The following is a 17316-nucleotide window of genomic DNA, read 5'->3' as shown; positions in this document are numbered from 1 at the left end:
AGGTGACAGAGGTGGTGGTAGGAGCTTGCAAGTTAGTGGTTGGGAGCGGAAGCGGATCCACTAAGTTGGAGCGCAGCAGAAGCAGAAGCAAGAGAGAATCCAGTTCACGAAGCATCAGGAGCAGAAAGAGACCTCTCTTGGGACGGGCGGGGGCGAGGGGCGCAACTCAGCTCGCCCCTCTGCTCTGCAAAGCTCACTTCAGGATCAAGTACACAGGCACCGTCCAACGGAGCCCCGACTATCCAAACAAAGGGAGCTGTCTCCACCAGCCTTTCCAGTGGGCATGATTGCTCAGCTTTACCTTTTAGAATCCACCCATCCCTCCTTATCACCCAATGAGGCCGCAGCCTGCTCCTGCCGGGAGGTGTTGAACTCTCCCAGGAAACGGACAGGTACCTCGAGCCAATGGCTGGAGCTGCGTTTGGCCAATGGGAGAGAAGAAAAGGGTCGACCTGGGGTTTGAGAATGAGCCAGCCTGCAAAGGGGGGGCGGGAGCGTGGGGGTGGGCCCGGTGTGTGACCCCGCAGCCCCGAGCGCGCCGGGAGGCCCCCGCGAGCGGGCCGGCGGGGCCAATGGGAAGGCGGGCGGGCGCGGGGGCGGGCGCGGGGGCGGGCCGGGAGCGGGAGGCGCCGCCCCGGGTCCGCAGGGCTGGGGCGGAGCCAGCCCCGCGCGTCAGGTGGCCCCGGGCGTGCGGGCGGTGCTGGGGGCGGGGCGCGGCGCGGAGAGGGAAGCGGCGGCCCGCGGGCGGCGGCGGGCACCCCCAGAGCGGGCAGGTACCGGCGGCGGAGGTGGCCAGGCCGCCCCCGGGGGGGCGAGCGCGAAGGCGGGGGCTCCGGCCCGCGCGCCCCCAGGCTGCGGTGAGCGCTCGCGCCGCGCGCACTTGTGGCCGCGCCAGCCCCAGCCCCAGCCCCAGCCCCGGCAGCCGGCTCTCTCCGCCCCGCCAGCCCGGGCCCTACCTGCGGCCGCCGTCGGGGGAGGGGGTCCCCCCAGCTCTGCAGAGCCGCATGAACAATAGGCGGCGGCGGCTCCTGCGGGCGGCGGCAGCCCCGCACCCTATGGATCGGCCGCTCCATGGAGCCCTCCAGAGCGCTTCTCGGCTGCCTGGCGAGCGCCGCCGCTGCCACCCCGCCGGGGGAGGACGGAGCGGGGGCCGGGGCCGAGGAGGAGGAAGAAGAGGAGGAGGAGGGGCCGGGGGCTCCCCGGGGAGCGGGGCCCCGGCGCGCCGCTGCCCTACTGGACGGCCGTGTTCGAGTACGAGGCGGCGGGCGAGGACGAGCTGACCCTGCGGCTGGGCGACGTGGTGGAGGTGCTGTCCAAGGACTCGCAGGTGTCCGGCGACGAGGGCTGGTGGACCGGGCAGCTGAACCAGCGGGTGGGCATCTTCCCCAGCAACTACGTGACCCCGCGCAGCGCCTTCTCCAGCCGCTGCCCGCCCGGCAGCGAGGACCCCAGTTGCTACCCGCCCATTCAGTGTAAGGCGAAGGCGGGGCCCCCAGCCTGGCCGCGGCGGGCCGGGGGGCGGGGAGTGGGGGGGGCGCTGGTGGAGGCCTGGGGCGGGGGGCGCAGAGGGAGCGAGCCCTTCTCCAGGGTTAAGGTGGGCGTGGGTGTGACTGACCTGGGGTGGGTGTGATTGATCTGGGGGTGGGTGTGCGCGCGCGCTCGCGCGGGCTGGGCTTTGCGTGGCGCGATGGAGAGCAGACACCCCAGGCCTTGCCTGGAACCTCGGGCGCTTGGGCTTCTTAACCTTCATCTGACCACCTCAGACACTGCTCCTGGCTTGCACATCCTGAAGCCCCAGATGAGATTCTCGCCATTGCCCTACGCGCCTCCCCAAGCCCCCAGCCTCCACCCTGGAAAGCTATCTAGCAAGCTGGCCGTGTCTGTCTTAACCTTAGTCCCCAAATCAGGCACCTTGCCGGCCTCTTCTCTTGCCTGTCCCCACCCCTCAAAGGCATTTGCTTTGAAGGAGATGGGGATGTCTCCCGCAGGACGGGGTTGGCTCACGGTGCCTGGAGCCTGTGTGAACTAGGGCTGACGTGTCTTTGAAATGTCAGTGTCGATTTCTTGGATCCCAGTTTTGTATTTCAGAAGTTGTACCTTTTGGAGCCTCACCGAAGAGTGGATAAGAAGGGTGTGTGTGTGTGTGTGTGTGTGTGTGTGTGTGTGTGTGTGTGTGTAGAGGAGAGGGGCAGGAAGGGGACAGGCCATGGATGGAGAAATGATCAGAGAAGGAAAAGTATGTCATGCCCCTATGAGAGATCAGGGCCACAAAGTACATGGCTAAGTTCCAGCCCCTTGACATCCAGGCTGCTAAAAAATATATTTTCTCCCTTCTTCTCACCCTAGAGCCTTGCTTAGGTTTGGTATTTGCCAAATCTCAGGGGGACCATGCCCAGGGGTCCCCTCCCAGGGCATTTCTACCAGTGTCCTAGTTTTCACTGTTTTCCCAGGAGCCCCCTGTTCCACACCCATAATGCAATTTCCTTTATTTTTTTCAAAGGAGTTAAATTGCTATTAGAATCCCTAATCAGTTATTCTAGGTGGTTTTAGAAGAAAGATGTAAATATCTCTCTACAATTTACACTATTTGTATTTGGGGGTCCCCATGTTTCTTTCTGGTTAAAAAAATGTCATTATACATATTATTGTTTATTCCATGTTTGGTAGACTTTACATCTTAGTTGATTTTTAAAAATTTTGATTTTAAAATTTCATTTGTAACACTTTAACGATTGTGTTACTTTAGCTTAAGATGTTCTTTTAAATACTATCAATGTCAAATCTAACTTCTATTTTTCTGCCCTTCTTTATTTTTTATTGGTGTTTTGACTGTCAAGTGAATGTTCAGAGTTTCAGTTCTCTTTGTTTCTCTTTCTCTCATCAGTTTTAAACTTCCTGTTTCTACATTTTGACCTTCATAATGCCTGGAGGCGGCCAATTATTTTGAGCTGTTTCTAGATATTACTTTTTTTGGCACTAGTATCGGAAAGAAGGTGGCTGAGGTTTCTAGCATAGTATCTGAAATAGTTGTAGATGAACTTCATCACCAATTGCAAGAAATATTGGAAGAATGATCTGGCATGTTAGAAAGCACAGTGCAGTTACAAGCTTAAGTCAGAATTCAAGGTTCTCTGTGGGAGAAGTTTTGTGAATTGTTTTCAGGAACAGCTAATGTCAAAGTGGAAGAGCCTTGTGAGACTCATGAATGGGAACTCAGTCTCTTTAACATAGTGTGTCCCTGGCTGTGAGAGCTATGGGGATGAATATGACTTAGACTCTGAAGAACCAATCCACAGGAAGTGAGGCATCAACAGTGTGCTACATTAGAAGCTCCTTCTGCTAGGTACCCAGAATTTAACTATATCTTAACAAAAGTTACCCAACTGTAGATTGCTACAGCTAGATTGCTACCCAACTGTAGATTGCTACAATTCAGTGAGAAAATTAGGAAGTACCTTGTGCTTACGTAAATAATTGACTTGAAGAAAACTGAAAGATCCTGGTCCCGGTAGGTTGTTTTGTTTGTTTTTAAACCTCACCAGGAGGTTCAATTTTTTTTTTATATAAGCACTGGGTACAGTCAGAAGAACAGGAGGGTAAGAGAATTCACCAGAGCCAGAGCGGGGAACAGAACAGGCACACTGATGAAGTACACTGCTGAGGGGAGCAGCAGGCGAGACAGGAGAGGTCTATCGTGCCATGTGGCACCCTCGCCGGTGGCCCGGGATCAAACCGGCACTGCAGAGGCTGCAGGCAGTTTCGCAGCCCAGCACTCAACTGCTGCGCCACCAGGGGAGGCCCAGGAGTTTCAATCTTAATTGGAATTCTTGATGATTCAGAAAAGTTTATTTCCATTCAAAAGTCAGAGGGTCTTGTGAAAGAGAGCTACAGGGTTAAATACCAGGAGATTAAAAAAAAAGGACAAGGAGGTGCTTATAATTTACACATGTGGATGCCTGATGATGTAAATATGTAATTTCAATATAGTGCTTTGGTAGAGATGTACACAGGAAGTTACTAACAGGTGTTCCTCTGATGTATATGTTTTGCCAGTCAACTCAGTTTTGTCACTATGTCACTCTGTTAGAAAATAAAGATAATTGATAATCTTTTTTTTTTAATTTTTTTTTAATAGAGGCATGCTTTATTTATTTATTTATTTGTTTGTTTGTTTTGTTTATACATGCACTGGGTACAGTCAGAAGCGCGGGAGGGTGAGAGAATTCACCAGAGCCAGAGCGGGGAGCAGAGCAGGCAGAAGGACCGAAGTACACTGCTGAGGGGAGCAGCGGGCGGCAGGAGAGGTCTGCGCGCCATGTGGGACCCTCCTGTGGTGGCCGGGGAGCAGCCGGGGATCGAACCGGCGCTGCAGAGGCTGCGGGCAGCTTCGCAACCCAGCGCTCAACCGCTGCGCCACCGGGGAGGCCCTGATTGATAATCTTGGCCCTAAATACTTAGAGTGAAATTGAGCCACTGATAACTTTTCCCCATTACCCTTTGAACTTCCCCTTTGGGGCATGCATTGTGATATTAGATCTTGAATAGAAGACACTTAGTCAAGTAGTAATACTTGCTTTTAGTTATAGATATTGCCTCAAGGTGAAAATTTTGTTTCAAACTTTGTTCAAAACAGAGGAGGAGGAAATTGCTAAATCTTATAACCAAGGAAAAGTATAATAGTGATATTGTTACCCATCCAACATTCATAGAGTGCTTTTATCTCCCTCTAATGTAGGTATTAGAGTTTAGCTCTCCATAAAGCTGACAAATATAAGTAACACAGGAATTTGCTCACCTTTATTTCAGTAAAAGTTGGAAAATGTGCAGTTTCAATTTATCATCTAGGGAGAGACATAATCCTAGGTATTACAGAAGGTTTCTCTTATAGGAAAATTGTTTTCAAGCAGGGTATGAATGAAGGTTATTACTAATTTACATTTTTTTGTTTTGTCCCCTGGAAATAATAGATTTTCAGATTTTTCTTAAGATTGTTAAATGAGTGAGATATGTACCATTCATTTGCTCAAAACCCACCAGAATGTGCCAAGACACAACTGAGAGGCAATACCATCTTCAAAAAGCAAAAGAATAAGGTTTGTTCCTGATATTCCTGGAAATATTCTTCCACAGAAAAATGAAAAATGTGTGAATACGACTTGACCTGATTCTTACTTAAAATGAGGTCCTGACTGGAGGAGGGAGGGAGGGAGAGCCCCACATCTTCTCCGCTGTAACTGAAGGTCTAGATCCTACCCAGCGGGACTTAGCAGGGAAGGAAAAAGAAAGCACCCTCCTCACCCGCCCCCTGTCTTCTATTTTTTGAAAACTGTATTCTGTACTTTTCTTGAAGGCTAGTCATGAATATTTTTGTAACTGAATAGCAAGAATCTGAGATTTATGTTGTACCCAGAGAGAAGTTGTTGCTTTACCTTCTCTGCTGAGGTTTTCTGTCTTTTGTGAAATGCTGTCAAAGGAGCTGTCCTTTCAGCACCCCATCCAGAATTACATCTTTTTAAATCCTCATATATTTAAATAAGTATTTAACACTTATTGTGTGTTTAAAGTTTTGCTCTCAACCAGGGGAAAAAGGAAATAAGAGAAAATACAACAGTTAATTCTCTTAAAAGGAATTTATATATTTAGTTGAGGAAATAAGACGTGTAAATACAAATTTGTTAAGAAGGCACATATCTTTACATCAGTCTTAAAACTGGTAGAAAAAAATGAATGTCCTTCCCTCCATCATCAAGAAGACTCTTAATGTATGTTTTCCCAGGAGGAGCACTAATCTCTCTTTAACATAGGCTTATTTTTCAAAATTCATACAGATGAGAAAAGGCAAGAATTGGTAATCAATCTGTTCATTTTAGGACCTAGAAACACTCAAGCTATTTTAAGCAGAAGGTGATTTAGCACAGGATGTCTGGTGCTTACAGAATTGCTGGAAGGGCAGGGAGAACGGGCTCTTAGCTGGGCCTATGGGAACAACTCCCAGAACTTTGCAGACCTGGCCCGCCAGGCACTGGCTGCCTCTAATTGGTAAGGTACAGAATCAGGGATTCCTTTTGAAGTTGTTGATTTCAATCTCTGTAGCTGCAGTTCAGAGATTAGGTAGCCACTTTGCCATGAAACATTCCTCTCCACATGCACAGAACTGATAACTGGACACCAACGTGCTATTGTAAAAAAGCCCAATTCTCCATAGCCATGCTTGCCAGAAGAAACAACTAGAAGATGTCTCCATTTCACTTCTGCCTTCTGTGTTTTGTGCTTCTTACTGTCAGAATCTAATCTGCACCCAGAACTCTAGCTGTCAGGGTGTCTTGAGAAATGCAGTTTTTAGTTGCTTGGCCTCTATAGTACTGAAAGACGTGCTAAAAGGATCTTAGAGTGGATTCTTATAACTAGTCTGTAGGATCTGCCACACCTTTTACTCTTCAGGAAGAGTGATAGACAAAGTGATAAGCTTGAACAGTTGGAACTTTTGGCATCAGGTTGGGCTATAGAGTTTCCTGTATGCAAACTGAGTTGCATTACAAAACAGAAATGAGTATTAACTCCAGATGAAATTCAAGCACTATTATGAAGCAAGAGCAGAATTTTGAGCACCACCCACATCTGGAAAATGGGCGCATCCAACTGGCTGAGTAAGGAAGAGAACACCCACCAGTGTGCAGTTCCTCTTTTGGTATTGCCAGAAGTTCAGAGCTGAGTTTGGTTTGTTTCTTCCTGAGGTAGATTACCCTCCACACCATCCCACTCCACCCCATTATATTTCAGTTGTCTTTTTGCTGGACATAATGAGCACTGTGCTGAATAAGGCAGGCAGAATCCACCCTTGTGGATCTTGCAATCGGATAGGACTCAGGATCTTGATGAGTCTTGCCAAATAGAGACTGCTCTGGAAGTATTTGATGGGGTCTGACCTCATTTATTCAGGGGTTAGGAAAAGTTTCTCTAGGAAGTTGATGTTTACGCCAAGACCTGAGGGATGAGCATGAATCAGTCAAGTAAAGACAAATTGCATAGAGAACAGGGCTTTCATAAGAGAAGCATAAAATAGCACTTTGCTCACATAGGAGTACCACATCTAGTCCAACATTTACAGTCACTGGTAGCTGTTATATCTATCCATGGAAGTTATCCTAAACTGAGCTAAGGATATAGTCAAGTACCTTAGGTTCCAGCAATGGATTTTGGAAAGAGAATGAGTGGTTGGGCGTGATACAGGCACATTGGGGATGTAGCTGTGGCCCAGATGCCTCTTGGAGTAAGACCTTTTCTGCATGTCTTAGTCACAAGGACACTATTTCAAAACCAAGTTTTGAAACTCTCCCAGTTCATTCTGTACTCCTTGTCTTCACTGCTGCTAAGGTTCAGACCCTCCTGTTCACATGTTTGGCCACTGTAGTGGTCTTAGAGCTTCCTTTTGCTGCAGGAACCTGTCCTCCAGGTTGTATGCCAGAGAGTTACGGATCTAACAATGCTCCCTTCTTAAAGATACATGACTCCTGTCACAGTAGGAAGTTCAAGTCCTCAGAATGCCTTAGCTTCATGACCTGACTGCCCCCTACAAGGCTTTGAGCCTCATCTCCTGTCCAAACACTTGTAACCCAGCTGCATTAGTCCCTGAAATCCCTACTATACCCATAAAGCTCTCATGCCCCATGTTCTTCTCTCTGCCTGGATTGTTCATCTCCATCCAGATCCTCACTGCCTGATGAGCTCCCTCCTACTCGTTCTTTAAGGCCCATTTCAAATGTCACCTTCCCAGAGAATTCTCTCCCCATTCACCCTCCTAATCCCTACATCTCATGGTGGGAGTTAGTGATTTTCCAAATCCTCTTTCATACTGCTACAAAGGCTCTTTTCACACTCTGGTTGGTTGTTGTGTGTCTGTTTGGCACTGGGTTGGCTTCTCAGCACTTAGCACACAGTGAAACCTGAGTAAATCTCATAAAAATTATCTTCCCAGTGTTCTCTTTAGTTAGAATGGTTGGTCTTGATACAAACTCTGCATGATGTTCCAAGTAGAAATTATTTCATGAATATTTATTGAGTGCATACTATAGTCACTAAGGATATCGCAACAGAAAATAAGTTCATCACATTTCCTGCCCTTTAGGATGCACCTTGTAATGGGGGAGACAGAAAAGGCAAGTGAATAGACAACTCTCAGATTTACCCATCCAGGTTTATGGGTGATGAAATGGTATTTTCAGAATGCTTTTAACTTGCTTTTTTGTTCTCTTTTCTTTCTCAGTGTTAGAGATTGATTTTGCAGAACTAACACTGGAAGAGATCATTGGCATTGGGGGCTTTGGAAAGGTCTATCGCGCTTTCTGGATAGGGGATGAAGTTGCCGTGAAAGCAGCTCGCCATGACCCTGATGAGGACATCAGCCAGACCATAGAGAATGTTCGTCAGGAGGCCAAGCTCTTTGCTATGCTGAAGCACCCGAACATCATTGCCCTAAGGGGAGTGTGTCTAAAGGAACCCAACCTCTGCTTGGTCATGGAGTTTGCTCGTGGAGGGCCTTTGAATAGAGTGTTATCTGGGAAAAGGATCCCCCCGGACATCCTGGTGAACTGGGCCGTGCAGATTGCCAGAGGGATGAACTACTTACATGATGAGGCAATTGTCCCCATCATCCACCGTGACCTTAAGTCCAGCAACAGTGAGTATGAAGAGGTGGAGCTGGAGGGGTTAAGAGTACTTTCAAACTCAGTCTGGAACTTGGGTGAAAGTGAATTCCTAGTGGACAGGAAGCTCCTGGCTTGAAACCATTCCATTTTTGAGTTGAGATGTAGGGGTGGAGTGAGTGCCAGAAAAAGTTGAATTAAGAAGAGAGAAATGAGGCTCCTAAGGACTGGGGGATAACACTGAGCTCACATTCACCAGCAAGGCTCACATCGTATAATTCTGATATATTGTGCAAAAAAATACATAACTTTAGTTTTCCAGCTGGGGAAAGTGTGTAATGTCAAAAAAGGGTTTTCCTCTTTGGTAAAGAGGAACAAGAGGTAAAACAAACCTATATTACCTGTTTGAATTTTTACCTAAACACTCCTACTTGAGGTACCCACCAGTGAAGGTTTTAAGAAGGGGCACATTTAAGCTGTGAAGTCAGTTCAGGTGACAGTGTCAACTTGGAGAGCACGACCCGACCCGGCGGGCGGTGTTGCGGCCTTCCTCATCACCTAGTGGTAGTATTAATCAGTTAATTGCTTTAACTACCTAGTGTTTAAGAGCAGGGAACTGAGAAGTAACTGTTTTTTAAACATCCCGTGTCCATAAACTGGATTGTAAAGCAAGTGTTAGTCATAATTAAATGGTGAGTTGGTGGCAACTTGAGTCTCTTTCGTTGGCTAAATCAGCAGGAGCTGAGAATATGTAGCTTTTGTGTGGTAATTTGTGCCCTGTTTTGCCTAAACTAAGTGGTAGGATACGAATTGCTAACTGGCATATGCTTAAAATCCCTTTGAGTGTCCTCTCCAGGGAGGGGGCGTGAGGGCTTGGAGGGCGTGTGGTCTCCGAGAAATTCCCTCTCTGCGTCCTTCAGTGTTGAGCCCAGAAATCCTTCAGACTTTGGTTCTGAGCTGTTCCAGATCTAGTGTATTTTTTTGTCAATGCTATTATGAATCTGCTTACTTTACAAAATAAGCTTAATGATTATATAAGTAATATTTTTGTCTATAAAATTAGTAAGTGTAGATAAACAGAAAGCAGAGAAAGATAACTCATACTGTTTCCTTCAGAGAGTTTAGATATTATACTTGGCATGTCCATCCAGACATTTTTAAAGTATATATGATATTTATCTATGTAATTTTACAATTTATTTAAAATAGCCTCTATTACCCTCATCTCTTCTTCCTGCACCCTCTTTCCCCTTAGTAGTAGAAAAATTCATCCTTGTAAGATTGTGGGGCATAAGATATTTAACGGTGGGGACATGTTCTGAGAAATGCGTCCCCAGGTGATTTCGTAGTCATGGGAACATCACAGAGTGAAATTATGCTCTACTGCACCCCTGGCTACTGCACCCCTGGGCTTAGGGTGGAGGCTTTTGGGACCACCATGGTATATGTGGTCTTTCATTGACCAAAATGTCATCAAGTGATTCTAATGCACATGAGGGATTTAAGTTAGGTAAAATAATCTCTTTCCCTTCTCAGCATGTACTTATTCTGTCCCTTCTCCAAAATTCTGTTCTTTAAATGTATTAAATAAATTAAAACTACTGGTGACTCCTTTTCAAAGTAAATTCTACCTAGAGGTTGCTTTGGATGATGGGGTAAGAGTAATCAGATGTGGGGCCTCCCCTCATGGTACAGCAGTTGAGCACTGGGCTGTGAAGCTGCCCGCAGCCTCTGCAGCACTGGTTCCATCCCCAGCCGCCAGTGAGGGTCCCACATGACACACAGACCTCTCCTGCCGCTCCCGCTGCTCCTTTCAGCAGTGTATTTCGTCAGTCTGCCTGTTTTGTTCCCTGCTCTGGCTCTGGTGAATCCTCTCTCACCCTCCCACGCTTCTGACTGTACCCAGTGCTTGACTAAATAAATAAATTTAAAGAAAATAAAATGAAATTAACCAACACAGTGTGGAGGAATTAATTAAAAAAAAAATAAACAGATGTGTTGGCAAAAATGTCATATAGGAACTGAACTTACTTTTTTCTTATATCCTTATACTGGGAGAACTAGGCAAGTGCTCTGACCTTTCATAATTGAGCTCATTTTAAAAGCTAGACTGGGATAATGGAATTATAAAAGTTAATAGTTTCCTCTATAAGGTTTTAAATTTGGGTAATTTCGTGCTGTAAATACAAGGTTTTACCTTTTATGAGATTTATGTTTGAAAGGCCAGGCTCTTGTGAAAGAGAAGCTCACCTGTGCCAAGGTCCTGCTCTTTGCAGGCGATGGCTCCACACCTGAATGTCATTCTGTAACCCAGAAGATAAAGCCCTGGTCCTTTCTTTTTCCTTAAGTGGGTGTCAGGTCTTCAGAAGCCTTCGGGTGCTGTGCACTGGGGCAGGAGTTGCTCTTACACATTGGGCAGTATTTTAAAGGACTGCGTGTATGGTGCTGACAGTGTTACCTGTTGTAAAACTAGTGCATGAGTTTGGGTAGCTCCTTAACATTTGTCTTTGGGGGAACATTTGCCTGGGATCCTATCATTCCAGCACAAGCCTTGATGACCCCACATTCATTGTCCAGTGTGAGTGACTTGAAAATCATTTTAGATGTGTTGGGCCGCTTCTTTGACTCCAAAGAGTTGAATTTTGGTCACTGTCATATGAGGGCAGAATTCATGAATGATTTGTGTGAAGTTGACTTTGGATCTCTAGAGAAAAGAGTATGTATAGAGGGAGGGCTGATTTTTGTGGAAAAATTTAGTCATCATAAAAAGTTCAGTAAAAAGAGTGACTTATTAAAATGTTTTATTATCCTGTTCACCTACTTTAAAAATCTCTTCCTGCTTATTGCTAGTGAGATGCATATAGCAGATAGCTTCTCATGTTGACATATAATCCGTAATCAGCTTAGGTTTGACTGCACATAATTGAAAAATAAAATAAAACAATGGTAACCAAAACAAGGTATATAGTCACTTGTTTTTGAAATATAGTCTGGAGGGTTTTCGGGCATCCCCATAGTGTCATAAGGGACCCAGTGTCCTGCATTTCACTGCGTCATCCTACTATGTATTTGCATCTTCACGGTTGCCTTGTAATCCGAGATGACTGCTCAGTGCCAATTATTTGTCCAAGTCAAAGGCCTGAAGGAGGACTAAAAGCAGAAACACCGTTATAGGTGCTCACATGGCTGAGTTGACACCCAATAACCTCCAGAAGTCCAGCACCACACACCTGTTTGCATTAATTGACTAGAATGAAGTGACGGGGCCATGGCTAGCCACAGGGGAGGTTGGGACCTGGAGAATTTTATTGTGGTTGGCAGTCAATTCAGTTAATAATCAAAGTTTATGACTAATTAGGCAATAGGGAGAACCTGGCTGGTAGGGGAAGCAGCTAGCAGTCTTACTAATGTCAGGTGAAACAGAGGGGTGCCCAGGGACCCCAAACTGTTAAGGGGCCCATTTTAAGGGTTCTGCCACCCCTATGCATGAAAGTAAAGAGAGCAGAGTCACAGTGTGCTCAGAGATTTTTAATCAGAGTGAGGTTCAAAGGACATAGAAGAGGAGTAGGAAAGAGAAGAATTTCAAATAACACACTCCCTCTCAGACTCTGAAATCACCTGTCTCCTCACGGGCATATGCCCAGCCAAAGAGACTGTACCCAGGGAGGGGCAACTGAGGCCCCAAAGCTTGCCAGGAGTCCAAGACACCTCTTGGTAGGGAAAAACAAGCAATGGGGCGGGCAGGGCCTGGTAGACTCAGAGAGTAGGAGAGACCTGAAATTTACCATGTCCCATGCCATGGTCTCTGAAGGGCCCTCCTGCCCATAAGTGCTACAGCAGCCAAGAGCAAAGACCAGAGCAGCCGCCACACCTGTCTTTCTTTTCCACTAAAATACATATCTCCCGGGCCTCCCCGGTGGCGCAGCGGTTGAGCGCTGGGTTGCGAAGCTGCCCGCAGCCTCTACGACGCCGGTTCGATCCCCGGCTGCTCCCCGGCCACAGGAGGAGGGTCCCACATGGTGCGCAGACCTCTCCTGCCGCCCGCTGCTCCCCTCAGCAGTGTACTTGGGTCCTTCTGCCTGCTCTGCTCCCCGCTCTGGCTCTGGTGAATTCTCTCACCCTCCCACGCTTCTGACTGTACCCAGTGCATGTATGAACAAAACAAACAAACAAACAAATAAATAAATAAAAATATGCCTCTATAAAAAAAAAAATAAAAAATAAATAAATAAAATACATATCTCCCTCCCTCCTTCCTCCTTTCCAGCTGCCCCCCATTCTGGAAGTCTGGTTCATGGGAGTTGTCGTCCAAGGGTGCTGAGATATTGGCAGCTAGATGTGGGGGTGGAAAAAATGACTCCCTTTCCCACAACCACAGCAACACTCATCCTTTCGTGGTGACACCCTATAACATTACTGTGGAATCTATTTTTTTTATTTCGTTTTTGTTTTTTTAAAGATTTATTTATTTTTATACAAGAGCTGGGGTACAGGCCGGAGGTGCAGGAGGGTAAGAGAATTCACCAGAGACAGAGCAGGTTGCAGAACAGTAGGCGACCGAAATACACTGCTGAGGGGAGCAGCGGACGTGACAGGAGAGGTCTGACACGTGGGACTCTCCCTGGCCTCCCGGGAATCGAACCCATACTGCAAAGACTGCGGACAGCTTCACCGCCCTGCACTCAACCCACTGCGCCACCAGGGAGGCCCAGCTGTGGAATCTTAATGGGGGAGATGTGTTAATGCTCAGATATAATGTTGTCCATCCAAACAAAGTTAGCCAGGCCCTGGGAGGGGTGGCTCAGAACACTGATTTAATAGTTCTATGACTTGACCACACTGCATCTTTAGCTAAAACCTCACCTCTTAAAACTACTTGTAAAAAACCCTGTGTTTACTTCATCACATTGCAGCTACTTGGTTACTAGCACAGGTGTTAGTGAAAGATGGTCTTTTAGTGGAAAGCTTGCCCTTTTGTGGACAGGTAGATAGATTTCTAAATCTCATGTAATACGTAGCTTGAGTGAAGGTATTTGGCAGAATAGCAGTTTAATAGCAGCCATTAAAAGGTAAATTAGTATAAAATTGTGATCATAAAAAAATCTTTGGAAAATGAAAAGCCTTACCTAAAGTAAAGGTAGTGTTATCATTTTTGTTTTATCATTAAATGAGTTTTTCTTCCTTTTGGAAACATAGAAAAAGAGATTTAAAAAAACCATGTTTTTTCTGAACTTTTTATGCCTTTATGCATATTTGCTTTTCCCCAGGAAATCCCACTGCACATATTGCTTATATCTAGCTTCCCTCAGCCCCCACCTTGCCATCATGTGGTGGCCACTTTCCTATGTTGATGAATATTCTTCTACTGCTAGGTATTCAAAGACTGCACAGAATTCCATTTTTAAAATATATTAACTAAACTAAGCCCCTAAGTGATAATAATAATATAATGATTATGATCATAGTAATAACTCATGCTTACTGAGTACGCTCTTTAGCTCAGTCACTACCGGAGCATTTAAAGTACACTCTCATGTAATAGTCACAGCAGCCCTGCCAAGTAGACATGTATTTTATAAGTGAGGTTTCTGAGGCACAGAGGGGTTAGCCATTTCTTGAGGGTCACACTGCCAGACGTAAACCAGACTTCGAGCCCAGGTCTGACTCCTCTGCTTGTGTCCCTGATCACTACCTGGTTGCTAGGGTACTGCTGCTGGGCAGTGGGAGGTGCTTCTCTGCATTATTTTGTGGGCTCTGTTGTGGTTTAGTTTTATCTAATTGGTTTTATCTACTGCTCTTCTCACAGAGCCATTGCGTCCCCATTTCATCAACCTATTTGGTCTGGAACCTTCCTCTTTTCAGGGCTCACGAGTCCCTTGCTGCCATTTCTCCCTCTCCTGCTGAAGTCCCTTTCCCCTTCTGCCAAGCTGGTTCCCTCCTTCCTGAGAGCATAGCCTGTACTTCCCAACCACTAGACCTCATCACTCTAGCCCTCTCCAGGGGAGGAATCATGCTTGCCGGGCTGCCCATCCTCATCTCTCCGCCCATCCACCCTACCCAGCTTTGTGCACTCATCTCAAAAAACCGGCCACTTTTCCTTCCTGAGAGCCCATCACCAGAGCTGGTTCTGCATAGGCATATGGTGCAAACACATACCCCCTGATAATGTGGAGAAGGTGGAGAAGATGGTGCTAGTGACAGGGAACCAGAGCTGCCAGTCCAGTGGTTGCAGGCTCAGATGCCATCCAGCCAGCACCTGGCGTAGACCCGCAGGCGTGGATGGATTGATGGTGAAGTGAGTAAAGACTCCAGATGGGTATTCACAGGCCATTGAAAAGCAGAACTCCATGCTGCCCACAGGCAGGCCACTAAATTGTATCCACTGACCTTTTCTTTTTTGTTGGCAGTGATTTCCGGCGTATCTCTCTAAATAGAGTTTGTGTCTTTAGCTCCCAATGTAGTTCCAGGCAAATGAGTAAATGAATCACCTGAACTGGTTTTACTTGTAGGATCTCAAAATGTAACAATCTCCTTCTCCTGCGAGAAGGTGTCCCTCATGCCTCCCTCACACCAGAGTTGTCATCCTCATTGTCATCTACAGTCCTTTGAGCCTTCTTAGTTGCCTGAGCTCATCAGCCTGTTTCAGATGTCCGAGTGTGGGCAACCTTGACGCTTTTGCCGCTTCTTCCTGTGTCCTTCCCAGAAGCTGGCCTCAATCACTCCCTCTGGCCTGTGTTTCTGCTGCAGCTGGTTCCTGGCTACCAGGTGCTGCTGGAGTAGGTCACCACCCTGTGCCACCTGGACCTGCAGCCAGTCTGTTCCATCCAGCCTCTATGCTCCTGTTGTCCCCAACTGTGAATTCCCCATCATGCTTTACCACAGTAGCCATCCCAGTTTTGTTGAGTTGTTCAAAGACAGCCTTCTTGTGACTGGAGGCCCAAGTGCCTCCCCCAAGCTCCTCCCAGTGATGTGCTCACACATGCCTGGGCCTGTCTCTAACTTTCTCTGGGAGTTCATCAGGTAAGGAAGCAGAAAGCTTGTCTTCCTGCAGTAGGAGGACAGAGCTTCCATCTTGCCCTTGGCCTGGACTGCCTGTGAAGATCCGGAGCCTAGAGTGCACTGGCTTGAACACCCACCACAGCCTCTGTCCCAATTTTCTTTCTTTTTTTTTTTTTTTTAAAGATTTATTTATTTATGCACACAAGAACTGTGGTATAGGCCAGAGGTGCAGGGGGTGAGAGGATTCACCAGAGACAGAGTGGGGAACAGAACAGGCAGACTGACTGAAATACACTGCTGAGGCGAGCAGTGGGCGAGACAGTGCTGAGCCATATGGATAGCTCCCTGGCTGTCTGAGGATCAAATCCATGCTGCAGTCCTGCCCTGATTATCTGTGGAGGATCTCTCAAGGTGGAGAGCTTCCTGGCCGCAAGGCTGTGGGGCCCTGTGACCCAGTGGTTTCTGCTCTCTCTAGTGTCCCAGCTCCTGCACATTGGTAAGCTTAGGGATGAAGCTGCTGAGGCACAGGCATCCTGGCCAGGAGCAAGGAGGCAAAAATGACTGGCCTAGAAAAGTGTGAGCAATAGGCATGAAAACGGTTTTTCCTATTGCAGAATAAAATAAACCAAAACATCCCCAGGGTGAATCCAGGAGGCAACAAGTATCAGCTGGTGCCCCCAATCCCCATTCTTTCCCAAGAGGTGTGTGAAGGGCTTCCTGTGCCTCACAAATGCGTCCCAAGTAAGAGTCTTCAACACTACCTGGCATTGGCATTCCCTGTTGTTCTCTGCATTTGTGGTTCTCTAGTCTTTGTGGTTCTTTGTTACAAATTCCCCCTCATAGGGATTTGGAGGATGTGTTTTGAGGAGTTTTCGTGATAGAATCACACAAGAGCTCAAAGAACTGCATTTTTGCTCTTGTTGTAGGAGGGTAGCAGCTGCCAGGCAGACCCTAGAGTATTGTGTTCAGTCGATGGGTCACATTTCACATGAATACAGACATATGTTCTGCAAATCAAAGTAAATATATAAGAGAAGAAAGCTGAAGTGAAGCAAACAGCCAGCTAGGTGAATATGACTCAGCAGATGATCCTGGGGAGGCCTGGGGTGTTGACCTGGATGTCTCTCCGTTCTTTAATTTTGCCTGGGAACCTTGCTTTTCCCTGTCCTCTTGGACTTTTGAGGCTTTCTTCCACAAGGAGAGGGTTCTCGTGTATGTGAGTTGAGTGTTTATTCTTGGGCCCTGCCCTCCAAGGCACAGAGATCAGAGAGGACCTTCATCAAGACCGTCACACTCATCACGTGGCTGTGGTGAGTACTGTGGAGAGAAGATTCAGGTGCCTGAAGACACACTGGGGCCTGCCCAAGGATTTCCTGAGGAGGCAGTCTGAAGGATTGGAGAGGCATGAACAAGACAACATGATGAGGTGAACTGAGGATGTTCCAGGCAGACAGACCAGCAGTCACAGTTGCCCAGTGAGGGCATGGCCCCGGGACAGTATGGGGTCCTTGACATTCCCTGTGGGTTCTCTTAGCTCTGTGCTTTGTGATGGGAGGGGCTGAGGGGCCCCTAAAGAGGATTCATGTGGGAATCTGTTTCTTTGTGGAACATCTGCCCTTACTTTCTGCAAGGTCACTCTGGAATTCTGCCTGCTCTGGAATCCTTCCTCTTTGGT

General features: G+C 47.1%; 1 protein-coding gene across 1 annotated transcript in view; it reads left to right on the top strand.

The window, feature by feature from the left end:
• Window positions 1-1071: 1071 nt before the first annotated feature.
• MAP3K9 (mitogen-activated protein kinase kinase kinase 9) overlaps window positions 1072-17316 on the top strand; it is an 83896-nt gene continuing 67651 nt past the window's right edge. Inside the window, 3 exon segments of the mRNA XM_037503610.2 lie at window positions 1072-1196; window positions 1198-1472; window positions 8264-8677. Coding sequence (XP_037359507.1) covers window positions 1072-1196; window positions 1198-1472; window positions 8264-8677 — 814 coding nt within the window.

This window comes from Talpa occidentalis, unplaced genomic scaffold (assembly GCF_014898055.3).
Source record: "Talpa occidentalis isolate TD23 unplaced genomic scaffold, MPIMG_talOcc4v2.1 talOcc4.11, whole genome shotgun sequence".
NCBI lineage: Eukaryota > Metazoa > Chordata > Mammalia > Eulipotyphla > Talpidae > Talpa > Talpa occidentalis.
The sequence above is the reverse complement of the archived record's forward strand: the minus strand, read 5'-3'. Positions and strand labels throughout refer to the sequence as shown.